Consider the following 27,821-nt stretch of genomic DNA (forward strand, 5'->3'; position numbering starts at 1 on the left):
CTCCCTTGGATGCCCACAAGGATGGTGCAAAGTATGGGAGTCTTTTAATAAAGGTTAGTGCATGTTATATGCAGGAGGGCCAATAGGAATAAAATACATCCTATGGCAGATAATATGTGCTAACCTTTAGTAAAAGACACCCTACGGGGCCCTTTTACAAAGTTGTGGTAAGCACTAATGCGAGATTACAGCAGCAAAAAATAGCATACTTCAGGGTGCTCTGAGGTGTTCCGCAAGAATTTTGCCATGTATGCATGCTACCCACACACTAAAATATAAAATTCATTTTTTTGGCGCAAGGGGGCATGTCTGGAGGGCAGACAGTGAGTGTATTCCACACTAATTAGTTAGCGTAGCTATATTGCCACATGCTAACCAATTAGAGTATACTTAGCACATAAGCCCTTACCACTTATATAATGGGTGGTGGTAAGGGCTCACACACTAATCTGAATTAACAGCCACGCGCCAATGGCAAAATTAATGTGTGGTCATTAATACCAAAAATAGCAATTTCGGCTATTTCACCCCAGTGGTAAAAATGGCCTTAGTACGAGGGAATGACCTACATAAGGGCATGCAAAGGCCATATTTTACAGTTATTTGGTGAAAAGGCCCCTATTGTGCAGTTGATATATTTATATTATGCTACTATTTAACAAAAAAATGTGAATTATTACTCTCTGAAAATTTGAAAAAAAGTATATACATTAAAAACTACTCACATAGGAGTCCTTTTACTATGGTGCGCTAAAAGGTTTAGCGTGTGCTAATGAATTAGTATGGGTTAAGTGTCTATGATAAATGGGTTTTGATTCAAAATTTTAACACATTGCCTTATGGCTACTGATTATGTCCATACTCTTTGCATATGCTTTTACTTGAGTTTTTAAAAACACTGTATGCTTCCTAGATGAATACTGTTTGGGCAAAACAATCCCTGTATAGCATTTATTCTGCCAGTATTTTCACCACTGTATCTTTTACTGGTGCATTACGTAACTTTTTTAAAACTTGTATTTCTTAGGTGAACACTGCTAAAAGCAAAATAAAGCATTCAGATTTGTATCCTTTTGAAAGAAAAAGAAAAAAGAAAACAAATGTCTGTTTTCTTTCTTTCCTGTGGGAAAAAAAAGGTTAAGCTGCACACATTCCTCCATGGCTGTAGGGGGCAGTGTTTTTTTTTTTTTACATCACTTTCCGTCACGTGACCCCATCCAAGATGGCTGCTAGTAGTGGAATCAGGAAGTGAAGCAATGTATACAGTAGTGACTGCCAGCTTGGGAAAAGGGGTGTGGCTATGAAATTGTTTATTTTATCACCATAAAGTGTGGTGTCATGCAAATATGGTGGGGCAAGGGGCATGGCTATGTAAGACATCATATCCAGTGACATCATCAAAGGGGGTGGGGAGTGGGCATGGTGGGGTGGGGCATGGGTGTGTCCTCACTTTTGATTGGCTGAGAACCTGAAGGATGCTACCTGTCAAAATCAATTAGTTTGATGCAGGTGAGATATACTACTCTAATTCAAGTCAAAAGCACTATTTCCTCACATTCTGGCAGAGAATAGAAAATACTTTTTTCTATTTAAGTCAGAAAGTTTGAACCCTGCCCTGTTTTCAACTGGTTATCTGTTAATGCTCTAGGCTGTAACATTCAAAATTTCTGCCAGAGATTTAAACTTAAGTTTAAAACAATGGGGGGAAATAAGTTAATAAAGATTTTAGGAAATTCAAATTGTTTTTTAAAAATCAATAACCCTACAAATTATCTTCTATCCCAACCTTTGTCACCAAAGCACAGAGCAAAATAATGTTCACTTACTCAGAAAGAAGTCCTCTTCTTTCTGAAGTTCCTCTGAAGAGAACAGCTTTTATCTTCTGCAATCCTATCTGCCTTCTGCACACTTGCCAGTTAGAGCTATTCGTTTGACCATTCTCCACTTTCCTCTTATCTTTTTCCACTTCCCATATTCCCTCACTATATTACTACTACTACTATTTAACATTTATATAGCGCTACAAAGCGTACGCAGCGCTGCACAAACATAGAAGAAAGACAGTCCCTGCTCCAAGAGCTTACAACTATATCTGGCTCGGAAGTATTTCCTCATTCTTTCAATTTGACTGTGCCCACTCAAATTTTACCTCCTCACATTTCAGTTACCTACTTACTTTTCATTTCCTCCTCTTGCCCCTTAGCTCTCCCCATTTCTCCTGTCTCACTCTAGCCTTTTCACTTCACTCATTCCCCATTATTACACTTTTACTCTGTAATCACCATCCTCTTCTCACTCATCTCCTTGATAACCTCCATGGCCTCTCCCACATGGATCCACCTTGCCCATCATTTTTAATTTATTTATTTTTGTTAAATTTGTACCCCGCGCTTTCCCACTCATGGCAGGCTCAATGAGACTTACATGGGGCAATGGAGGGTTAAGTGACTTGCCCAGAGTCGCAAGGAGCTGCCTGTGCCTGAAGTGGGAATCGAACTCAGTTCCTCAGTTCCCCAGGACCAAAGTCCACTACCCTAACCACTAGGCCACTCCTCCACTCATCTCCCCTCCCTCTCTCTTCACCTACACTTGCAGCTCACATCTCTCTGTTTCCTCTTTCTCCCCTCTACTCTTATGGTCCAGCAACTCTCTGTCCATTCTTCCTTCCCCTCTACTGCTATGGTTCAAGTAATTCCCTGTCCGCTCTCCCTTCTCATCCACCACTATGATTCTTCAACTTCCTGTTACTCCTCTCTCTACCCTTCCACCCCTATGGTGCAACTCCCTGTCCCTTCCCCTGCATCCTTGTGATCTAGCAGCTACCTGTCCCCTTCCCCTCACCTTTATGGTCTAGCATTTCTTTGCCTGCTTTATCCTCCCTTCCACCCCAATGGTTCAACAACTTTCAGTTCACAATCCCTTCCCTCCCATCCCTATGGTCTAGCAATGTCCTATATACTTTCCCTTCTCCTTCGTCCCTATGGTCCAGCAACTCCCTATCAACTGTCCCTTCTCCTTCACCCCACTGCTAGATACAAAAACCTCACTCTGAAATCCAGAAAAATTATAATCAGGATACAATCAGAGGGGCACAGGAACAATGAGGTACCTCCAATCTGCTCAGCTCCAGAGAAATTGCTAGAGCAGTGGCGGATTACAAATGTAGGCTCTGAAATTCTAAGACCCCCCCCCCCCCCCCCCATCTACACAAAATCTGGTGCAGGTTTTAGTGCCAGTATATGTATACAAAATGTCCCAAAAAGGAAGAACATAAAATTATCATTATAATCTTTGAATTCATGGAGCACTAACTGCTATAACCAATCAGGAAACACAAAAACATGAAAAAAATGTGTTTATAACAAGACGGATGAGAAAATGGATATGTTTTCCCCTCTGTGTCTGCAGAATAACCACATCAAAGTGGAGGAACCTGGCCACCACTATGAAAAGTCACAAGGAAGAACGGGGGAGTATGGTGTACAATACTCTTCCAATAACAAGAAGAGTCATTGTACACCCTACTTTCCTGTTCTTTCCCTCTGTGTCTGCCAGCGTCTGTTTGTATAATTCACAGTACTGACAAGGAAAATATGGGAGAAAAAAAATCTGTTTTTCTTGTACTGGTCACAAGAATATGCAGAGAGAAGGAAAACATAAAACAGTAAAATCATGCTAAAAGCTAGCTTAGTGACCAGTCTGAATTTCACTAGAGTAACCATAGTTTTTTGGCGTGCATCAACACTTATGGTCCAGGAACTCCCTGTACCCTCTCCCTTCTCATCAACATTTTAGGTTCAGCAGCTCCCTGTCTGCTCTCCCCACCCCCAAAAAGTGCAGCTTCACTGTTCAATGGCTCAGAGGGGACAGCGGCAGCAGGAAACCTAAACCAGTTGCAGGAGATGCGGCTACATTAACCCCGACAGTGAGCTCCTTCCCAGATTCTACAGCCAACACAGCCACAGGAAGTGGGGGAAGCACAGCATTGAGGGTTATGTAGCTGTGTCTGTGGTGTGGCGTGGTTTCCTCCACTCCAAGCTGCTGCTATTTGTGCTGGCCTCATAACGCACTTCCTGGTGCTCGCGACACACCAGTTGAGAACTGCTGCTTTCATGAAGAAGCTTTCACAATTTGAAAAATGATATGCTTCCAACTTCCCACTGTCCTATCAACAGGAGCATGATAGGGTGGAGAACACCAAGATGTAATCTGAAAGGCGATCTTTCAGCTTCTACACAATAGGGCTGGCACAAATAATGCAAAATGGTGTCAGAAGAATAGCAAATAGAATCATGACTGATCGTAAAATACCAGGAGGAAAATTTCATCCTCTTAAAGGCATAGGCAACTTTTATAGATAGCTTTCTTGCAACAATATGAATGCATAGAAACATAGAACATGATGGGAGATGAAGACCAGTGCAAACCATTCAGTCTGCCTAGTAAAGTGGTTAGATAGTTTAACTACTGTTCAATGCAACCTACCCTCCATGCTTTTTATTATCTGCATAGAATCCATGCTGTACACTTGGATTCCATCTTCTGTGTTTATTACATGTATTTTTGAATTCCGTATCTGTCTCTACTACTTGCATCGGGAAGGCATTCCAGGCATACAAGCAAGAAAAAAGGGGGTCCTCATAATTTTCACAAACAGTCAAGCAGCAACAACGAAGGTGAAAGTGAGGAGAGTTCCCAAAAGACCAAGGCAAACAAGAAGTAAGAGCGTTCAAGAGTTTATTTGCCAAAATATACTGATATAAAGTCCCTACAAGGCCGTGTTTCGGCACTAAGTCTTCCTCAGGGGTCTGTAAAGCATAGGTGACCAAATGTCTCTACGAAAATCCAGGCATCCTCCACTCTTTCCATAAAAAATATATATATCTGTCATGTTAGAAAACCAATTTCTAGTACAGTTCACCACTTTTGGTCCTAATCTCAAGCTGCATAGTATCAAAAGCTTTGCTGAACTCAAGTAAACCACCTCCAGCACATGCCCTTGATCTAGTTTTCTGGTCACCCAATTGAAGAAATCAGTCTTACCAATTTGGTCTTTGGTAAAATCATGCTGCCCTGGATCTTGCAATCCATTGGACTATAAAAACTTCAATATCTGAATTATCTGAAACGTCTAACCTAGGTGTTCCAAAATATTCCTATACACACTACCTTACCTAACACCTTTCCATCTAAATCCTCACCTACCTTCAGCCTATTATCGATTGTATTTAAGATCATGTAATGACTACATAATAACAACACTCTGCAAAAAGGTGGGATAATGTGGGGTACAAATGCAATAAATAATAATAATAATAATAATAATAATAATAATATATTTATAGTTAGTGTCACTGTTGGAAGCAGGATACTGGGCTAGATGGACCGTCAGTCTGACCCAGTATGGCTATTCTTATGTTCTTTTGAATAAGCTAGTATAAACTATACAGTACAATCATACTTATATTGGAGCTTCAATGTATAAACTATATGTGAAAGACCTAAAAAATATAAGCTATAGATTATACCCTTGGATCCAACAGCCCAATTAATACCTGTCTTTTCACTATATGAGCCAAAGGTATAAATCATTGTATAGGGGCTAAAAACTGGTGTCTATACATATAATATATACAGATTTAAACCCGAACCCCATCTTCTCTACTATACTGTGCTGCCCTATTTTAGATAGGGCGTAGAAGTAGGAATTGAAACATGCAGGTCTGTGCATCTCAAGTTTAACCAATATTTTAGAACAGAATCTGCCAATGTAGAGCCTGTTCTAAAATACAGGAGAAATGGATATTTATGCATTGGGTGCATACAGCATAAATATCCATTTTAGAAAAGTAAATGTATAAAAAAAAGTTGACACGCTCAAAGTCAGCAGAGTCCCAAAAAATAGCAAGATTCCATGCTTCCTACTCCCAGGGATATGCAGCGGCTTTCCCCATATCTATCTTAATAACGACTTATGGACTTTTCCTCCAAACCCTTTTTAAACCCGGCTACATTACCTGCTTTTATCACATGCTCTGGCAATAAGTTCCAGAGCTTAACTATTTGATACATGAAAAAATATTTTGTCTTATTGGTTTTAAATGTGCTTCTATGTAACTTTATTGAGTATCCCTTAGTCTTTGTAGTTTTGAAACAGTTCCTCTCCAATCAGGATTTTATGGACCTCAATCATATGTTCTCTTATCTGTCTCTTCTCCAAACTGAAGAGCCCTATCCTCTTAAGCCTTTACTCGTATAAGAAGTGTTTCACCCTTTTAATCATGGAGGCATACAGAGGTTTTATGATATTCTCTATTCCTTTTCTAATAATTGCTAACAATATGTTTGTTTTCTTGGCCACTGAAGCACACTGATCAGTGATTTAAATGTATTGTACAAAATGACACCTAAATTCTTTTTCTTGGTGGTAACTCCTAATGTGGAACCTAGCATCATGTAGCTATAATTTAGATTATGATTTACGATGTGCATCGCTTTGCACTTGTCTACATTACATTTTATTTGACATTTGGTTGCTCGGTCTCCTAGCCTCTCCAAGATCCTCCTTCAAATCCACAGTCCACATGTGATATAACAACTTTGAATAGTTTTGTGTCATCTGCAAATTGAATCACCTCACTCACTGTTCCCATTTCCAGATCATTTATGAATATCCTAAAAAGCACCAGTTCCAGTACAGATCCTTTCAGTAGTTCTCTATTCACCTTCCTTAACCCTGCTCTCTGTTTCCTATCTTTTAATCAGTTCCTAATCCACAACTGAACTGGCTTTTTAATTTTCTCAGGAGTTTCTCATGAGGCCCTTTGTCAAAATCTTTCTGAAAATCTAAGTACACTACATCATCCAGCTCACCTTTATCCACACTATTCTTCATCCCTTAAAAAAATGTAGCAAATTGGTGAGCAAGACTTCCCTTAGTTGAATCAATGTTGACTCTGTCCCATTAAACTATGTCTATGTGTCCAATAATTTTGTTCTTTATAATAGCTTCTACCATTTTGCCTGGCACCGACTTCAAGCTTCCTGGTCTGTAATTCCCCAGATCAAATCTGGAACTGTTTTTAACAACTGGCGTTATATTGGCCACCTTCCAATCTTCAGGTATTGTGAATGATTTTAATATCAGGTTACAGATTACCTGTGCAATTCATTTTTGAGTTCTCTCAGTACCTCAGGGTTTATACCGTACAGTCCAGGTGATTTGTCACTCTTTAAATTGTCAATTTGGCTTATTGCACTGAGATTTGTTTTAGTTCCCCCCTTATCGTCACCTTTAAATACAATTTCTGGCACAAGTAGCTCCTTACATCCTCCTCAGTAAAGACTGAAGCAAGGAATTCATTTCATCTCTCTGCTATTGCCTTGTCCTCCCCGAGTGCTTCATTAATGCCTTCATAATATAACAGACCAACTGACCCCCTCCCTTTGCTTCTAATGTACCTGATAAGTTTTGCTATGAGTTTTTGCCTCTACAGCAAGCTTCTTTTCAAATTCTCCTTTAGCCTTCTTCATCAATACATTGCACTTAACTTGCCAATGCTTATGTTACGTCCTGTTTTCTTCATTTGGATTCTTTTACCATTTCTTGAATTATGTTCATTTGGCCTCTTTCACCTCTGCTTTTAACCATGCCAGCTGTTGTTTCATCTTCCTACCACCTTTTTTTTCATATAAGTTGGTCTGGGCTTCCAAGATAGCTCCTAACTTTTGCATCTACTCCTTCTAGTTGATTTTTTGTTTTTAAATTTTCCTCGTATTATAATTTCTCTTTGAAAAGTTAAAATGCTCTTGCAGTAGATTTCCTTAGTGTCTTCACCCTAGTTATTATCTCAAATTTGATTATGTTATCATCACTGTTGCCAAGTGACCCCAAAACTGTTAGCTATCACACAAAGCCTCGCATTTCCACTAAGGATTATATCTAAAACAGCTCTCCCTCTTGTTGGGTCCTGAACCAACTATTCCATGAAGAAGTTTGCCTTTTTTCCAGCCAGCTCCTTGAATAACTATATTGGTTTCCTTTTCCACTTGCTTTGCTTTACTTTCAACACATAAAAATTGGTTGCTATTTTAATGGCTCCTTTCAGTTTAGTCCACTATCTTTCCAATTCTCTTATTTCTTCTATCAACCACTTCTCCATTTTAATGAACTCAGTGTGTTTGAGATCTAAGACTGTTCTACTATTTGAGTCAGAGATCTACAGATCACACTGGTGTGGACAGAAGTGCTATATCCTCTTTTCAAGATAATTCACAGTGCTTCTCTAAGCACTGATCAGAAAGTCCCAGTCTGCTTCTACTATTAAGGTTTCCAGATCTGGAATTTTACTGCTTAGACTGTAAGCATTTGTACTCATAGCCTTCCAGCCATTTTTGGATGGCTTGTTTGCATCTGTATAGTTCTTATTCTGGTCTACTCTTCCCCTTTGTTGCTGATGAATGAGTTAAGATAATTTCTCCTGATATTTTCTCCTCTGAAATAATACTTTTACGAGGAGTGGCATCCTGAACTTGTTCTCTTCCATCTGGTAGCCCCTTCCTCTAGTTTAAATTGCTCTCCATACGTTGTTAGATTTTTTTTTTCACTTAAGATTTTTCTTTTGCACAGAACGATGTAGTCGCCCTAGCCACTTATATATCTAAAACCTTCCTGTTTATACCTAGTTAAAAGCCACAATATTGAAGCTGGCTATCTTCTCCTTTACAATGAAGAGGTATTACTTCTGAAAATGTTATATTCTTGATTATGGATTCAAGTCTCTCCCAAAATCTGGAAGTCTTACTGTTGGGCTTCCAAGATAGCTGCACCACTGGCTCTGTGACTGCTTTCCTTGCCTTCATTTAATTTTGGTGAAAAGATAGGGTCAGATGAAGGGTTTCTCCTCTGAAATGCAGCCTCCGTTACTTACAAGTCTGATGGACTCTTCAATTGAGTACTTGAGCTCCCAGACAAATCCAGGTACAGTCTTGGTTTTATTGAGAGACTCAGAATCATTCCTTGGGCTGGAAACTGCTGAGTCATGAACAGTGACGACCCCACCTCTGCCTTGGATGGACAATCCATCAGATGTTCTAGCTGCGGTGGAGGAAGACACAGGTGTGTCAGTGGCTTAAGGGGAAAGGACTGACACTGGAACTGTGTTGTTGGAGCTCTAGTAGGAAAAGACCAAGGCTTATCTGGTAGCAAGAAGCTATATCCTTGAGGACTAAGATGTAAACCAGGAGTAGTGGCAAGTGGAACTGGGCCTCTCAGCAGTTCTTTTTTTGAATTGAGATCAATGACAAATTTCAGGTGTCTGAGCTTTCTTCTACAGTGGCATTAAGAACAAAAATATACACATATCAAATACCAGCATACAACGACACTTAAACTAACAAAAATATCTCACAAAAACAGCAAGTCCAAGGCCAAAGGTACATCACGGCAGATGGTAAGCCAAATGAAACAGGTAGCCCTTCAACTAAATGTCTGAAGAATCTCAATTTTCCCTGCTTCCGGACATCCAAAGGCAATTTATTCCATTCATATGGTCCAGCAACTGAGTAGACTTTTCCTCGTCTGGTCCAGTTGCACTTGTTGATAAGAAGGCACAAGTTTACATGTATTTGCAGAATGCAAAGCTCAAGCTGGTGCATAATGCTGAATACTAGCACACAAATAAGATGAAGTCCCAAATAAACTAATAATAGTAACTTATACTGAATAAGGTGGGCAAGGGGTAACCACCATAATATCGGCAGGCAAGGTGAAACATGCTCACTTACTCAAACCACATCAAAGATGCACAGCTGAATTCTGCAGATTGCAGAATGATTGTGTACTAGAGGCTGGCAATCCTAAATAAGCAATATTACAATAGTCCAAAACACCCAAAATCATAGCTTGCAATACACTTTAAAAATCAGATCTTAGTGGTCACAACTTTTATTCAAAACAAGGCATCACTCAACATGGGCCTGTGTTTCGGCCAACGGGTCTGTATCAGGAGTCTAATGCCACTTTATATCCCGCTTTAAATTCAAAGAGGGTTACAATACAAAACATTCATAATAAAAAACATCACATAAAATCATAAATCTTATTAATACAAAGCAACACATGGAAAATCTGCCAAAGATAAGGATTAATCCATAAAAGCTTGAACAAAATAAAGAGTTTTCAGTAATTTCTTAAAATGTAATCAGCACATAGTCTTAAATAACCTGGCAAGGAGTTCCACAAATTCCCTCCAGCTATTGAAAAAGCATAGTTCCTTGTTTCTGCAAAATGACATGTTGAAACAGCTATTTTTTTTTGTTACATTTGTACCGCACGCTTCCCACTCATGGCAGGCTCAATGCGGCTTACATGGGGCAATGGAGGGTTAAGTGACTTGCCCAGAGTCACAAGGAGCTGCCTGTGCCGGGAATCGAACTCAGTTCCTTAGTTCCCCAGGACCAAAGCCCACCATCCTAACCACTAGGCCACTCCTCCACTTTTATCAACCACAAATCATGTCGTGGCTCATACATATACAAACAATTCAAGAAATATTGTGAAATCTCTTTGTATACACGCTGATACACCAAAGTTAAAATTTTAAACAAAACACGAAACTTTACAGGAAACCAATGTGAACATTTCAGTGTAGATGAAATAGGTTTACACCTCTTCAATCCTACATGCGAACGAGCTGCTGCATTCTGAGCAACTTGCAGAGCCTGCACCTTAGCTACATTTAAGCCCAAATAAAGGGAATTACAGTAGTCCAAGATAGTACCAAACTCCGCAAAACTGTATAGAAATCACTTGCAGGAACCATTCCCTTCAATCTACTCAATACCTTCACAATTGATACAAAGTAGTTGATATCACTTGATTAATCTATGTAAGCCGCATTGAACCTGCTATGAGTGGGAAAGTGCGGGGTACAAGTGTAACAAATAAATAAATAAATAAATAAATAAAATAATCTGTCATTGGTGAGGCCCCACTTAGAGTATTGTGTTCAGCTATGAAGGCCGTATCTTCCTAAAGATGTAAAAAGACTGGAAGCGGTGCAAAGAAAAGCTACAAAAATGGTATGGGATTTGCATTGCAAACCGTACGAGAGACTTGTTGACCTGAACATGTATACCTTGGAGGAAAGGAGAAACAGGGGTGACATGATACAGACGTTCAAATATTTGAAAGGTATTAATCCGCAAACAAACCATTTCTGGAGATTGGAAGGTGGTAGAACTAGAGGACATGAATTGAGGTTGAAGGTGGGCAGACTCAGGAGTAATGTCAGGAAGTAGGTGACAGATACGTGGAATGCCCTTCTGCGGGATGTGGTGGAGATGAAAATGGTAATGGAATTCAAACATGCGTGGGATAAGCACAAAGGAATCCTGTTTAGAAGAAATGGATCTACGGAATCTTAGCGGAGATTGGGTGGCAACACTGGTAACAGGGAAGCAAAATCAGTGCTGGGCAGACTTCTACAGTCTACGCCCTTATCGTATCTGAATAGATATGGATGGGCTGAAGTGTAAATTTTAAGGGGCTTCGATGTTAGCTTCAGAACTTTTAGTACAAGAACAATGTTGGGCACACTTCTATAGTCTGTGACCTGAGAATGGCAAGGACAAATCAAACTCGGATATACATATAAAGTATCACATACCATGTAAAATGAGTTTATCTTGTTGGGCAGACTGGATGGATCGTTCAGGTCTTTATCTGCCATCATAACTATGTTACTATGCATACTCAATTCTGACTCTAACAATACTCCCAAGTTTCAAATAACAGAATTTGATAAAATCACTATCAGTAGAAACATAGAAACATGACGGCAGATCCAGTCTGCCCTTCTTCAGCAACCACTAACGCCTCCTTTTCCTAAGGGATCCCATGTGCCTGCCCCACGCTTTCTTAAATTCTGACAGACCTCATCTCCACGACCTCCACTGGAGGCCATTCCACACTTCCAGAGTTTTTCTTCATTTGAACAAGGCTCACCTCCTGTACATTAATGCCACTGAAGTATTTAAATGTCTTTATCATATCCCCTCTCTCCCAGCGTATACATGTTGAGATTTATAAGCTTGTCCCTATATGTTTTATGGCAGAGACCTCTTACCAATGTTGTAGCCACCCTCTGGACTGCTCCATCCTGTTTATATCTTTCCATAGGTGTGGTCTCCAGAATTGCATGCAGTACTCCAAATGTGGTCTCACCAGAGACTTGTACAAGGGCACTATCACCTCTTTTTTCCTGCACCCAAGCATCCTTCCGGCTTTGACCATCGCCCTTTATACCTGTTTGGCCACCATAAGGTCATCAGAAACAATCATCCCCAAGTCCTGCTCTTCTTTCATACACAGAAGCACTTCATCCCATAAACTGTACCGTTCCCTTGGATTCTTGTAACCCAAATGCATGACCTCGCACTTCTTAGCATTAAATCTTAGTTGCCAATTTTTGGACCATTCTTAAAGCTTCACTAGATACTTCCTCATGTTATCCACCCCCTCAGAAGTGTCCATCCTATTACAGAGCTTGGTATCATCCGCAAAGAGACAAACCTTACCAGACAGTCTACTACTACTACTACTATTTAGCATTTCTATAATGCTACAAGGCGTACGCAGCGCTGCACAAACATAGAAGAAAGACAGTCCCTGCTCAAAGAGCTTACAATCTAATAGACAAAAAATAAAGTAAGCAAATCAAATCAATTAATGTGTACAGGAAGGAGGAGAGGAGGGTAGGTGGAGGCGAGTGGTTACAATTGGTTACGAGTCAAAAGCAATGTTAAAGAGGTGGGCTTTCAGTCTAGATTTAAAGGTGGCCAAGGATGGGGCAAGACGTAGGAGCTCAGAAAGTTTATTCCAGGCGTAGGGTACAGCGAGACAGAAGGCGCGAAGTCTGGAGTTGGCAGTAGTGGAGAAGGGAACAGATAAGAAGGATTTATCCATGGAGCGGAGTGCACGGGAAGGGGTGTAGGGAAGGACGAGTGTGGTATTTTACGTGCCAAACAGGATTATTATATCCAACTGACCAACTCTCTTGGCTCTAATCCTCGACTTCTCTTCACCACATTGAACTCTCTCCTCAAGGTGCCCCCTCCCCCAACTCCCCCTTCATTATCTCCTCAGACCCTTGCTGAATTCTTTCACAACAAGGTTCAAAAGATAAACCTTGCTTTCTCTACCTCACCACCTCTCCCTCCACTAGTCCGTTCCCCTCTCTCTCTCCTTCCCCTCATTCCCTTTCCTCCTTTCCTGAAGTTACTATTGAGGAAACTACACTTCTCCTTTCTTCCTCAAAATGTACCACCTGTTCCTCTGATCCCATTCCCACCCACCTTCTTAATGCCATCTCTCCTGCTCTTATTCCTTTTATCTGTCACATTCTCAACCTCTCACTTTCCACTGCGACTGTCCCTGCTGCCTTTAAACATGCTGTGGTCACACCTCTCCTTAAGAAGCCTTCACTCGACCCTACTTGTCCCTCTAATTACCGACCCATCTCCCTCCTTCCTTTTCTCTCCAAATTACTTGAGCGTGCTGTTCACCGCCGCTGCCTTGATTTTCTCTCCTCACATGCTATTCTTGACCCACTACAATCTGGTTTTCGCCCTCTCCACTCAACCGAAACTGCGCTTACTAAAGTCTCCAATGACCTATTACTGGCTAAATCCAGAGGTCAATATTCCATCCTCATTCTTCTTGATCTTTCCGCTGCTTTTGACACTGTCGATCACAGCATACTTCTCGATACCCTGTCCTCACTTGGATTCCAGGGCTCTGTCCTTTCCTGGTTCTCTTCCTACCTCTCCCTCCGCACCTTTAGTGTTCACTCTGGTGGATCCTCTTCTACTTCTATCCCTCTGCCTGTCGGCGTACCTCAGGGTTCTGTTCTTGGTCCCCTCCTCTTTTCTATCTACACTTCTTCCCTTGGTTCATTAATCTCATCCCATGGCTTTTCCTACCATCTCTATGCTGATGACTCCCAAATCTACCTTTCTACCCCTGATATCTCACCTTGCATCCAAACCAAAGTTTCAGCGTGCTTGTCTGACATTGCTGTCTGGATGTCTCAACGCCACCTGAAATTAAATATGACCAAAACCGAGCTTCTCATTTTCCCCCCCAAACCCACCTCCCTGCTCCCCCCATTTCTATTTCTGTTGATGGCTCTCTCATTCTCCCTGTCTCCTCAGCTCGAAACCTTGGGGTCATCTTTGACTCTTCTCTCTCCTTCTCTGCTCATATCCAGCAGATTGCCAAGACCTGTCATTTCTTTCTTTACAACATCCGTAAAATCCGCCCCTTTCTTTCCGAGCACTCTACCAAAACCCTCATCCACACCCTTGTCACCTCTCGTTTAGACTACTGCAATCTGCTTCCTGCTGGCCTCCCACTTACTCACCTCTCCCCCCTCCAGTCGGTTCAAAACTCTGCTGCCCGTCTCGTCTTCCGCCAGGGTCGCTTTACTCATACTACCCCTCTCCTCAAGACCCTTCACTGGCTCCCTATCCGTTTTCGCATCCTGTTCAAACTTCTTCTACTAACCTATAAATGTACTCACTCTGCTGCTCCCCAGTATCTCTCCACACTCATCCATCCCTACACCCCTTCCCTTGCACTCCGCTCCATGGATAAATCCTTCTTATCTGTTCCCTTCTCCACTACTGCCAACTCCAGACTTCGCGCCTTCTGTCTCGCTGCACCCTACACCTGGAATAAACTTCCTGAGCCCCTACGTCTTGCCCCATCCTTGGCCACCTTTAAATCTAGACTGAAAGCCCACCTCTTTAACATTGCTTTTGACTCGTAACCACTTGTAACCACTCGCCTCCACCTACCCTCCTCTCTTCCTTCCCGTTCACATTAATTGATTTGATTTGCTTACTTTATTTATTTATTTTTTTGTCTATTAGATTGTAAGCTCTTTGAGCAGGGACTGTCTTTCTTCTATGTTTGTGCAGCGCTGCGTACGCCTTGTAGGCTATAGAAATGCTAAATAGTAGTAGTAGTAGTGGAGAGATACTGGGGAGCAGCAGAGTGAGTACATTTATAGGTTAGTAGAAGAAGTTTGAACAGGATACGAAAACGGATAGGGATCTAGTGAAGCGACTTGAGGAGAGGGGTAGTATGAGTAAAGCGACCCTGGCGGAAGACGAGACGGGCAGCAGAGTTTTGAACCAACTGGAGAGGGGAGAGGTCCTTCCGCAATACCACTCACAAAGATGTTAAAAAGAGCTGGTACACCATTGATAAAATCCTTTTCCTCAGAGCAAGTTCCATTTACCACTACCCTCTGTCTCCTTCTGTTTAACAAGTTTTTGACCCAGTCAGTCATTTTAGGTCCGATACTGAGGTTACTCAGTTTATTTATCAGTCACCAGTTGCCTGTGAGGGACTAGGTCAAAGGCTTTGTTAAAATCCAAGAACAGCACATCTAGCGCCCCTCCTATCTCCAACAGTTTGGTCACCCAGTCAAAGAAATCAATCAGATTCATCTGATATGACCTGCCTTGGGTTCTGCAGTTCATTCGATTTGAGAAACCTCACAATCCTCCACTTCAGAAGCGTTTCCATTAGTTTACTCATCATAAGGTCATACCTACAGGTCTGTAATTCCTTACATCATCTTTGCTTCTGATCTTGTGCAGAGAGACCAAATCCACCCTTCTCCAGTCCTCCAGGACCACTCAGACTCTTAAGAAAGCACTGAAAAGGTCAGACAGTGGATCCACCAGAACCTCTCCAAGTTCCTTGAGTACCCTCGGATCCATACCATCAGGCCGCATCGCTTTGTCCACTTTTAGTTTAGGTAGCTTCTCACGAGCACAGTCTTCTAAGAATTGGTCCTGGTCTACCATACATCCATCCTCCTTAGTATATGTTTTATGAGGTCCTACCCCCGGCCTTTCTTCCGTGAACACAGAACAGAAATAATTGTTAAGCAGTTCAGCTTTATCCTTTTCGGTTTCTACATATTCCTTCCCCCTCAGCTTTGAGCCTTGCAATGCTATTATGGAACTTCCTCCTGTCACATATCTGAAAAACGTCTTGTCTTCCAATTTTACCGTATCGGCTATCTTTTCCTCCATTTGCCTCTTCGCTTTCCTGACAGCTTTTCTAGCTTCTGTTAGCGTTTCCAGGTATTTATGCTTGCCTTCCTCTTTGTGCGATATCTTGTAATATTTTAAGGCTAACCTTTTTTCCCTTACCTTTTCAGCTATTACATTTGACAACCAGAGCGGACTTCTTTTCCTTTTACGTGATTTTCTAAGGTAAATGTTTGTTGCCTTTAAAACAGCACTTTTCAGTTTCACCACTGCTGTTCTACTTCCTTCAGCTGGTCCCATCCAACTAACTCTTCCTTCAGAAATTTTCCCATCTCCGCAAAATTAGTTTTTTTGAAATCTAGGACCTTCAATTTCAAATAAGCTCTCTCCTCCTCTGTCTTAATATTAAACAACACCATTCGGTGATCACTAGATGCCAAATGATCTCCCACTGTAACTTCAGAAACATTGTCCCTATTTGTAAGAAACCAGGTCAAGAATAGCTCCATCCCTTGTTGGTTGCTACCCACTGCTGAAACAATTCTTCTTGTACAGAATCCAAGATCCCTTTGTTTCTAGATGACCCCACAGCTACGACACCCCAATCATCGTCCAGCAAATTAAAATCACCTAACAGTAGTACCTCCCCTTTCCTAGCTATCTTGTGGATGTCTTCAATTAAGTTTCTGTCCATTTCTTCCGACTGAGGTGATCTGTATATTACACCAATGTAAATATATTTTCCGTTCTCTCTTCGCAGTTTAACCCTTAGCACTACTTCCTTACCCTGTATATCCTGCAATTCTGTCACCTGAATATTATTCTTAACATATAATGCCACTCCTCTACCCTTTTCCCTACCCTGTCCATCCTGAGTAGATTATTGCCAGAAATAACTATATCCCAGTCTTGGTCTTCTGTGAGCCATGTCTCCATGACTGCCACTATATCCAAGTCGGTTTCTATCATTACAACCTCTAGATCTAGAAATTTGTTTCCCATACTATATGGTCATTGGTATGCAAGGTACACAATGATTCTAAGAGAGCACTACTGAAATATGATGTCATCATGTAGTTTAGATGCATGTCTTGAATATAGTGTAGATACATAGCTGTAGCAGGTATTCTCTGAGGACAGCAGGCTGATTGTTATCACGATTGGGTCGACGTCCACGGCGACCCAGGAAACTGGCAAAATTTTGCAAGCAAAATAAAAATCTTTAGAGAATGCTCCGGCGCATGGGCAGAGCGCACGGCGCATGAGTGAACGGCTTCCCGCCCGTGGCATGAGTGTGTCATCCCCAGTTTAATAAAAAGCAACCAGAGAACTAGAACAACTCCAAAGGGGAGGTGGGCGGGTTTGTGAGAACAATCAGCCTGCTGTCCTCGGAAAATACCTGCTACAGGTATGTATCTTCACTTTCTCCGAGGACAAGCAGGCTGCTTGTTCTCACAACTGGGGTATCCCTAGCACCCAGGCTCACTCAAAACAATGAACATTGGTCAATTGAGCCTCTAGGACATAACAGAGATTGATCTGAAAAGAAACACAACTAAGTGAGAGTGCAGCCTTGAACAGAACAGAAATGGGCCTAGGAGGGTGGAGTTGGATTCTAAACCCCGAACAGATTCTGCAGCACCGACTGTTGCGTCGGGTATCCTGCTGAAGGCAGTAGTGAGATGTGAATTTGTGGACTGATGACCACGTTGCAGCCTTGCAAATCTCTTCAATAGAAGCTGACTTCAAGTGAGCCACTGACGCTGCCATGGCTCTAACACTATGAGCCGTGAGATGACCCTCAAGAGTCAGCCCAGCTTGGGCATAAGTGAAGGAAATGCAATCTGCTAGCCAATTGGAAATGGTGCGTTTCCCAACAGCGAGCCCCCTTCTGTTGGGATCAAAAGAAACAAACATTTGGGCGGACTGTCTGAAGGGGCTTGTCCGCTCCACATGAAAGGCCAATGCTCTCTTGCAGTCCAAGGTGTACAATTGACGTGCAGCAGGGCAGGTATGAGGACGGGGAAAAAATGTTGGCAAGACAATTGACTGGTTCAGATGGAACTCCGACACCACCTTCGGCAAGAACTTAGGGTGCGTGCGGAGGACTATTCTGTTGTGATGAAACTTGAGATAAGGAGCATGCACTACCAAGGCTTGAAGCTCACTGACTCTACCAGCTGAGACTCTTAATCTCGACCCCTACAACGTTAACACAATACCACTCAGCTTTCATGTCTAATATCACAATGTCATGACCATATATTCTTCATTAGCAAAAACTATGTTTTATACGCTGTTATGGCTGCTTACCCTCAGGGCTACTTTCCAAGCTGGACGTTCCCTACGCCGCTGCCAACTTTGATTGCAGCTGCATGCAAGCGGGTGAGCTAAAAGTCCTAGTAACTCCTCCTCGAGATTAAGTTCCTCCTGATGAAGGTTCACCGACATGCGGTCACACATTGAGGAACAGTTTGAATACAGCCTACGGCTTGCCATATATATGTGGATGGGAATCGCAGACTGTTTTCCTTGACCAAGGCACAAAGTCCAGCAGGATTGAATGAAATTTATAGTGATTAAACATGTTCAACGTTTATAACCCTGAACGGATCATTAATACAGCTTGGACTTTGGAAAAAGCTGTTTGTGGATTACAATTTGTGAACATGGTATAGCGGTGTGATTTGGTATAAGAATACACCGTGAAGATGAACTAATAACAACGATGGATCATTTGTTGAATCCTATTAAGATTGAATATGCTTAAACATGTGTTTAATATGATATAGGCCCATAAGGGGGTGTAAACGTGTATAAAAATATCAGAGAACAACAGATGAATGAAAGTTGGTATGTATGTGCAGAGGTAGGGGAAGCAGTGTCTGAGTAAGTCATGTGTTTGTCTGTAATGTGATGATAAATGTTTTGTAATAATAAATTAACAACATTGTTTGAGCTTCAGAGTGCAGCTTTTATGGTTATATAAGATACAGCACTCTGTGTACAAGATTTGTTCCCCTTTTATATTTAGGTTCAATAGGGAATTACTCATATTTTAGGAAATCACTTAAGACTTTTTTTTATTTCAGAAGTATTTTGATGTATAGAAACTGGTCCCTAGTTAATGTTCTTTTTGGTTTTTTTTTCATTTTTACTATACTTATTAACTGAATGATATGTAGCATCTGAACATGTGGTTCATTCTTGTTTTACATGTAACCCGCTTGGAACTATTCATGGGATTAGTGGGATATAAGTCTAGTATAATGTAATGTAATGTAACGGTTGAAATGCCAGCATTTTTATACCATGCATGTCTTCCAGCTTCTAATCAGCGTGGTGTAGAAGTCCTGTGCTGTTCTCATGAGACTTGAGAACAGTGCAAGATTTCAAGAACCACATGATCGTGCACTAGAACAATTATGCTGTCCAGGAAAGCTGTAGCAGCAGCAGCAGCAGCAGCAGCAGCAGCAGCTGTGTTTCAGTGAGGGAGAGCCCATCCAACAACAATAGTGGCAGCCAGGAGACAAGCAGTTCAGGGACAGAAGAAAGGAAGGTATTGGAAGAGGGAGTACTGTAATAGTACAACATGCATACATGGAAGTGGAGATAAGCTAGAGGAGACAAGAAACAGAGGATATATGTGTGTGTGTGTGTGTGGGGTGGGGTGGGGGGGGGGAAACGGTGGACAACAGAATGTAAGGGGATGTGTTGAAGGGAGATAAGGGTAGCAGAAAGAGCTGTGTATGGAAAGAGAAGAACTGGAGACAACAGAGGGTAAAGGAGATGTATAGAAGGAAAGATGAGCTAGGAGAAACAAAAGTAGGGGATGTGTAGGAATGGGGACAACAGAAAGTAGGGGGATGTGTGGAAGAAAAGATGGGACTGTGTAATGGGGCATATGGAATGATGTGGGATGAAGAACTAAGTGGCCCTTTTACTAAGCCACATAGGCACCTATGTGTGCCAATTCGGGACTACTGCTCAGCTACTGCGTGGCCCGGGCGATAATTTCATTTTTTATGCATGCCGGAAAATATATTTTATTTTACAGTGCACGGAGCTAACCCGCAGTAATCGGCATTGTACGCACGCAGACGATTACCTCACGGTTAATGCGTGAGACCTTATCGCTAAGTCAATGGGTGGCGGTTAAGGTCTCAGGCCCAAAATGGCCCTGTGCCAATTTTCATTTTGCCGCAAGTCCATTTCTGGCCAAAAAAAGCCTTTTTTTCTAGGTGTACTGAAAAATGGAACTGTGCATGTCCAATACATGCCTCTACAACACAGCAGGCCATTTTTTGGTGAACCTTAGTAAAAGGACCCCCAAGGGAGGTAATTTAATGTGACTACAGGAGGGGAGGCAAGCTGAGAGAGAATGTTGAAAGGGGAGTAATCTGAAGGGGTACAGTGTGTGTATTCATGTGTGGGGGTGTAGGGAGTGGGGGGGGGGGGGGGGGGGAGAAATGATCTACAGTCCTATGCTTTGGGTTTCTGGATTTCATGTATTTTCATTTGGCAATCTGAGAAGCCCAAGAGGGATTGCAGGCAGCCTCAACTTTATATTCACTGTTGACATTTCTAGCAACATGAGCACAACTGTGTTGCTGTAAGAAGTCAGCAGTACCTGCAGCATAGAGCTCCCCTAGAACTCAGTGGATTGCTGAAATAAAAATTAATGAAAGTCAGAAACTCTAACTCCTGGGGAAAATCTGAACCAAAAACTTAAAAATTTTGCATACTTAAAGAAAGAACTTTTCAGTTTAGAAGTTTAAAATTACTATTCAAAGATGTTGGCTATATTGTATTTTGATAAATACAGTATGCTAAATTTTGCAGAATTTTAAATTTTGTATGCATCAATCCCAAAGAAAGATAATAACCTTTTATACAGCTTTGTTTCATGTCTGTTCAGCAGAGTGGAAGACTGCTGCACACGGAAAATGCTACACATTCTAAAAATGGTACACTTGGTTCTGAGTGCTGGGAGAGCTGTCCTGTCCCAGCAATGTGCAGTGATATCATCCCATTTGTGTACCTGACTCAATCCTGCTTGCAAGGAAACCTTCAGTTTCTCATTCTTGTTCATTGTATTCCTGTTCTTTCTGCACTCCCACAATAAGGCATGCTAATTATAATGTCAAATTACTCCATTATATGACATATTTTATTTTTCATGTTGTTTAGTATTCCACACAGCATTTAAGAAATTGTGTTGCATAAAAATAGAAGCAATAAAAATGTTATCATCATTATTTGCCACAATAAACCCCTGTTGTTTTTAAAACATATATGAACACGGAGGCATGTGGCATGTGAAAAGAATGTGTTCTACATACTTTCACTTATAAGGTTTTACAGTTCTGTATAATAGATTCAATTCTATAAAGCTCTAGAGCTGGATAAATAGCTTAATATCTGCTAACATTTTGTACTCTGCATTGTCCCTCAGGCTGGAAAAATGATGTGAACCAGCTTGGGATATTTGCCTCTGTAATTCAGAGACTCACTCTAATGCATAAGTATTTAAATGTATCTTAATTTTGCAAACTGAAAATCAAGATTATAATTTCTTTTACAAAGTATTTTTCACATACTTGATTGTAATTTATATGATGCCTCCATAAAGAACTAATTTCTAGGTAACAAGTTTTGCCTTAAAGATAATCATATTAAATTAAGAAAAAAAGTTGCCAAAGGATTAGAAATAAATACTATGTATTTGGTGGTCCTGAATAAAGCATTCACTCCATCATTGAAGGGCCAAAGCTTTTACTAAGCCACGTAAGTGCCTACGCGCGCCCAACACACACAGCAATTCCGAGTTACAGCCCGGTTATCATGTGGCCCGTATGGTAATTCCATTTTTTACGCAAGCCCACTAGGCGCGCCGGAAAATATTTTTATTTTCTGGCATGTGAGCGGTAATCGGCATTTTAAGCGCGTAGACCATTACCGCCCAGTTACCGTGTGAGACCTTACCGCTAGGTCAATGGGTGGCGGTAAGGTCTGAGACCCAAAATGGATGCGCAATAATTTTCATTTTTAACAGGTGTGCTGACAAATGATTCTGCGTATGCCCGAAACACGTGTCTACACTACTGTAGGTCATTTTTCAGCGCAGCTTAGTAAAAGGACCCCTTAGTATTTATAGACAATGAAGAACTTCCAGAAAGACTTACCTTTGCCAGCTGTTCTAGGAGGAAGAGGAGGAGCATCTGTTGTTGGAGATGTAGGTGAATCTGTACTTGTAGAGATAAAAATCTGGTTGGAAAATGCTCCATATGAAAGTCTTTGCTTGTCCCTTGGTGTGCTAAATCCAGGCAGTGACAGTTTGTCTTGAGGAGAAAGACTAGAAGTATGACAGAAACTCTGAGGTCTTGGAGAACGTTCTTTCTTTATGGGACTAGGCTATGGAGAAGAAAAAATAACATATTTACGCCTATGTTTACTAAGCGGTGCTATGGGAGTTTTAGCATTTTTAACGCGCCCATAGAAATGTATAGGCCTTAAATTCACAGGTGCATTACAAACGCTAACGCACCATGGTAAATATACCCCCAAATAATAATAATAATATTGGTATCATTTCATTTCCTAACCTTCTTGGCTTACTTAATTTTCAGGGATGCTGAAAGGTTTTTCATAGCTCAATTATCAACATATGTACATTAAGTTAAGGGTGTGCATGAAAAAAAGTGTGTTTCTTTTTTGGATCATTTTTGGATTTTTGCTCAATTTTCAGACTGTTTTGGTTCATTTTACTTAAGTATTAAAACATGCATTTATTTTTACTTTTGCTTAAGTACTTTGATCTAGTGCTTTGAACAACAGTGAGTACCAATCCTTAAACTGGCCAAGGTTGCCACAGTACTAATCACCATCTTCTCTACCACCTTTCCTGGAATTGCCTCCACTATATACTCAACCCCATTTTGCCCCTTAAAACTTGAGTTTCCTATGCTACAAAATGCAGTGCTGGTAAAAGCATCACAAACCAATGGGAAAAATGTTAAGGACGAGCACAGACAGAGTTAGTTTATTTATAAGGTTGCACGTTATGGCATACATAAAGGAAAACACGTGCAATAATTAGTAGCCTGTGGACAATATAAGACCAAGTCGGTCTGTGCTGGTCCTTAAGAAAATCTATGAGCACACAAAAAATATAAATTCATCAGCTGAAGAGTTTTGCACCTATTTTGTTATAATTGGAATACATGGGAATTGTATTAGGTGACTAACAGGCTTATTTTCGAAAGACAAGGGCGCCCATCTTTCGACACAAATCGGAAGATGGACGTCCTTCTCACAGGGTCACCCAAATCGTCATAATTGAAAGCCGATTTTGGGCGTCCTCAACTGCTTTCCGTCGCGGGGATGACCAAAGTTCACGGGGGCATGTCGGAGGCGTAGAGAAGGCGGGACTGGGGCGTGCATAACACATGGGTGTTCTCGGCCGATAATGGAAAAAAGAAGGGCGTCCCTGACAAACACTTGGCCGACTTTACCTGGTCCTGTTTTTCTTACGACCAAGCCACAAAAATGTGCCCTAAATGACCAGATGACCTCCCCTTACTCCTCCAGTGGTCACTAACCGCCTCCCACCCTCAAAAAAAGATTTGTAAAATATTTTTGCCAGCCTCAAATATCATACCCAGCTCCATGACAGCAGTATGCAGGTCCCTGGAGCAGTTTTAGTGGGTGCAGTGCACTTCAGGCAGGCGGACCCGGGCCCATTCCCCTCCCTACCTGTTACACTTGTGGTGGTAAATGTGAGCCCTTCAAAACCCACTCTACCCACATGTAGGTGCCTCCCTTCACCCATAAGGGCTATGGTAGTGGTGTACAGTTGTGGGGAGTGGGTTTTGGGGGGGGGGGGGGTTGGGGGGGCTCAGCACACAAGGTAAGGGAGCTATGCACCTGGGAGCAATTTCTGAAGTCCACTGCAGTGCCCCCTAGGGTGCCCGGATGGTGTCTTGGCATGTCAGGGGGACCAGTGCACTATGAATGCTGGCTCCTCCCATGACCAAAGGGCTTGGATTTGGTCGTTTCTGAGATGGGTGTCCTTGGTTTCCATTATCACCGAAAATCGGGGACGACCGAGATCTAAGGATGACCTAAATTTTGTGATTTGGGCATCCCCAACTGTATTATCGAAACGAAAGATGGACACCCATCTTGTTTCGATAATACGGGTTTCCCCGCCCCTTCGGCGGGATGTCCTGCGAGGACGTCCTCAGGAAAACTTGGGCGCCCCTTTCGATTATGCCCCTCTAAGAGGCCTTTTTACTAAGCCACGGCAAAAAGTGGCCTGCGGCAGTGCAAGCACGTCTTTTGGGCACGTGCTGGGCCACTTTTTGAGGCATCCTTGAAAAAGCACCTTTTTTTAAGAGACTGGAAAATGGATGTGCAGCAAAATAAAAATCAGTGTGCGTCCATTTTCAGCCTGAGACCTTACCATCATCCACTGACTTAGCGGTAAGGTCTCAAGCACTACCTGGACGGTAGGCATGCAGCGAGTGTCCACTTCCATTTACCGCTGGGTAAGTGCCACGCAGTAGAAAATAAAAAATATTTTCTACCGCATGTTTTTGGCACACAAAATTCAGAATTACCGCCCTGGGCACGAAGTAGCCAGGCAGTAATGATGATTTGGCACATGCTGGATGTGTGTAGGTCCTTTCGCATATTTATAAAAGGATCCCAAAATGCAGTGCTGACACCTGACCGAAAGAGCTGGCTCCCAAATAAAATTTCTCATTAATCTTTAGAAAATAATTTTACACTCATAAAGAACATGCACAGAAACTCCAAATTAATGCATGCAATGTTGGTTTGTGTGTGTTAAGCATGCATAAAAAAATGTACTTAAGTGAAAGTAAAGTTATTGCCTAATGTAATGCTTTTTGAGTAAAAGTAAAAGTACTGCAACAACGAATGCAACCATTGTTAAGGTTTTTATCCCAACTTCTTTACTACTTTACAACTGCATCCACTTTGCTTTTAGTAAAACTAACTTTTGAAAATGATTATCACTCATGCATATGCGCCCGTCAGTCATTATCAAACCAGCGCAATTATAAAGGCATTAAAATTTGCATCGGCAAGAAGTGAAGTGTTCAGTCTGATAAAAAGTTCCTTCAAATTAGAGCAGGCTGCAATACTACTTATGTCTTCTGACTGGATATGCCGGTATTTATCAAGGGAATTTCAGCCTGACACATCTGATTTCCTTATAGCAAAGAATGCTTCAGCATCATTGTTATTATCATCTGCATAAGAAGTAGTGCTGTTTAATTCAACACTTGGATCATCAATTTCATTATCATTGCCATGATGTCCAAACACAGGGAAGGTTTTCACAAAGTTGGAATCATTTTCTATTATTGTTCTATCAATTTTTCATCTGATGGCAAACTCTGTATGAATGTTTTTCGGAACTAATGAAGAAATGTAAAATGTGTGTGTGAACCCTTCCTTCTTTTTACAGTCAGACAAGAAGACTTCCTCTCTAAAGATTCTACCAATCCAGTAGCCTATCATCCCTGGGATGACCAGGAGTCTGTTGTGATAGAGGCATATGGAGTGGAGGAGTGGCCTAGTGGTTAGGGTGGTGGACTTTGGTCCTGAGGAACTGAGTTCAATTCCCACTTCAGGCACAAGCAGCTCTTTGTGACTCTGGGCAAGTCACTTAACCCTCCATTGCCCCATGTAAGCCGCATTGAGCCTGCCATAAGTGGAAAAAACACAGGGTACAAATGTAATAAAAATAAAATATATCTATTCACCAAGAACTGCAAGCAGCTTCAGCTTCATCTCTGTTTCTAACTCATCACTGTTCTGTTTGGCTGGAGACAAACAACCAGTTCAAACACAGGCAACACCACTGTTTCCATAGGCTATATTTGCTGAACAGCAAAATTTAAGATGAGATGATCCACAGCTGTTTGCATTAACAAAAACCTGTTCCAGTTTTTGCTGCTTCAATGAGTTTACTGAGGAATCATCATTTATGTCTTAACTGCAAGCATCAGATGTAACTAGGTAAAAGTAGTAAACATTGGTGGAATTACTTTGCTTGAAGTAAAAGTAACAAATGTTTCCTGTACTTCTTTACAAGTAAAGTTGACAAAACGTTAACTTTAGTTACTGTACCTATTACATTTACTACCATCTAAGCAGTGGTTCATAGATAATGAGGGGCCTCTTATGAGTCTTTTTTTCTTCTTTTATGTGAAAAACTAAACTTCATGTAGAAAACATTTCCTCTTCTTTTTGTCTCCAAAACAGTTTGATCAATATGCAAATAAATGGTGATGTTGCTTAACTTAATACTGTCAGCTGCGGAGGGTCACTTCGGTCTGAAATGAATCATGTTTCGCTGACAAGCGGCTGTTTCAAGTATCAACCCTCCTGACCCTTGAAACAGCCACTTGTCAACGAAACATGATTCATGTCGGTCTGAAGTGACCCTCCACAGCCGACAGTATTAAGTTAAGTAACATCACCATTTATTTGTATATTGATCAAACTGTTTTGGAGACAAAAAGAAGAGGAAATGTTTTCTACATGAAGTTTAGTTTTTCACATAAAAGAAGAAAAAAAGACTCATAAGGGCCAGTGACAACACAGGGTGAATTCAGAACAGAATAAGATTTAATCCGTCTGAACCCCATGCTTCGGTCCGCAAAACAATTTTCACAAAATCTTTTTCACTAGTGTTATAAATGGAATCTATTTACAATTTTCTCTGATTTATAGTTAATCTAAGCTTGTGAAGTACTGTTTCAAGATTTGTGTCCTGAATTGATGACCTCTTTTAAGTATGTCACCTTCAAAATCTCTGATCACACTAAAGGGTGGTAAATGTAAGGTATTTGATATAACACTTCTCTATGGTACAACCAAAGTGGTTTACATATTATACACAGGTACTTTTCTCTGTCTCTAGTGGGCTCACAATCTAAGTTTTGTGCCTTGGGCAATGGAGGGTTAGGTGACTTGCCCAGGGTCACAAGGAGGAACAGTAGGAATCAAGCCCAGTTCTCAGCGCTCTGCTCTAAACCATCAGACTACTCCTCCATTCCACATTATCATTTCTATAAATCTTGAGGTCAGACATATTTCACTGTCATCTACCTCATTACCCATAATGTACTGTAGCATCTCAAATGCACGTCTCTTGAATTAGCTGGCAAACACTCAAACTTCACAATCTCTCTCTCTCTTTCTCCCCCCCTTATTTTCTTCACTCCTTTTAGAGTGTCAACTCTTGTTTAGATTCTAGCTTTATTTGCAAAATAGCACATCTTCACTTCCAGACTCGAAGCAATACTGCTTATTAAAACAAAAAGTAACTGGCTTTACAATCAGGGGTGAAAACTGATAAAACAAGTGACTGAAAAAGCAATGTTCTTAAAATAACATGTTGGATCAATCTGAACCCCTGCCTAGAGAGGATCTCTGTGGAATGCCAGTAGTTCAACTTGGAAAATGAAGCTGCTTACTTGCAACAGGTGTTTACTGGAGACAGCAATTCACCAGTTATACAAGTAGGTCACATCAGTGGCATAGCCACATGTGGGCCTGGGTGGGCCAGGGCCCATCCACTTAGGACTCAGGCCCACCCAACAGCAGCACATATTTAGTGCTAGCTAGTGGGGATCCCAAGCTTCGCCAGCTGAAGACCTCCCCCTGATGATGCTGAAAACACTGCTTTCCACTTCAGCAGTCTAAGCTTCCTAAGC

The 27,821-nt window shown here is 41.4% G+C and overlaps 1 protein-coding gene across 2 annotated transcripts in view; it reads right to left on the reverse strand.

Annotated features, from left to right (window-relative positions):
- The window catches only part of ASAP1 (ArfGAP with SH3 domain, ankyrin repeat and PH domain 1), an 803,986-nt gene that overhangs the window by 115,477 nt on the left and 660,688 nt on the right, over positions 1-27,821 (reverse strand). For both annotated transcript variants that reach the window (XM_030219214.1, XM_030219206.1), the window contains exon 24: positions 22,254-22,482. In XM_030219214.1, coding sequence (XP_030075074.1) covers positions 22,254-22,482 — 229 coding nt within the window. The remainder of the gene's footprint in view (positions 1-22,253; positions 22,483-27,821) is intronic.

The sequence above is a fragment of the Microcaecilia unicolor genome, chromosome 1 (genome assembly GCF_901765095.1).
Source record: "Microcaecilia unicolor chromosome 1, aMicUni1.1, whole genome shotgun sequence".
NCBI lineage: Eukaryota > Metazoa > Chordata > Amphibia > Gymnophiona > Siphonopidae > Microcaecilia > Microcaecilia unicolor.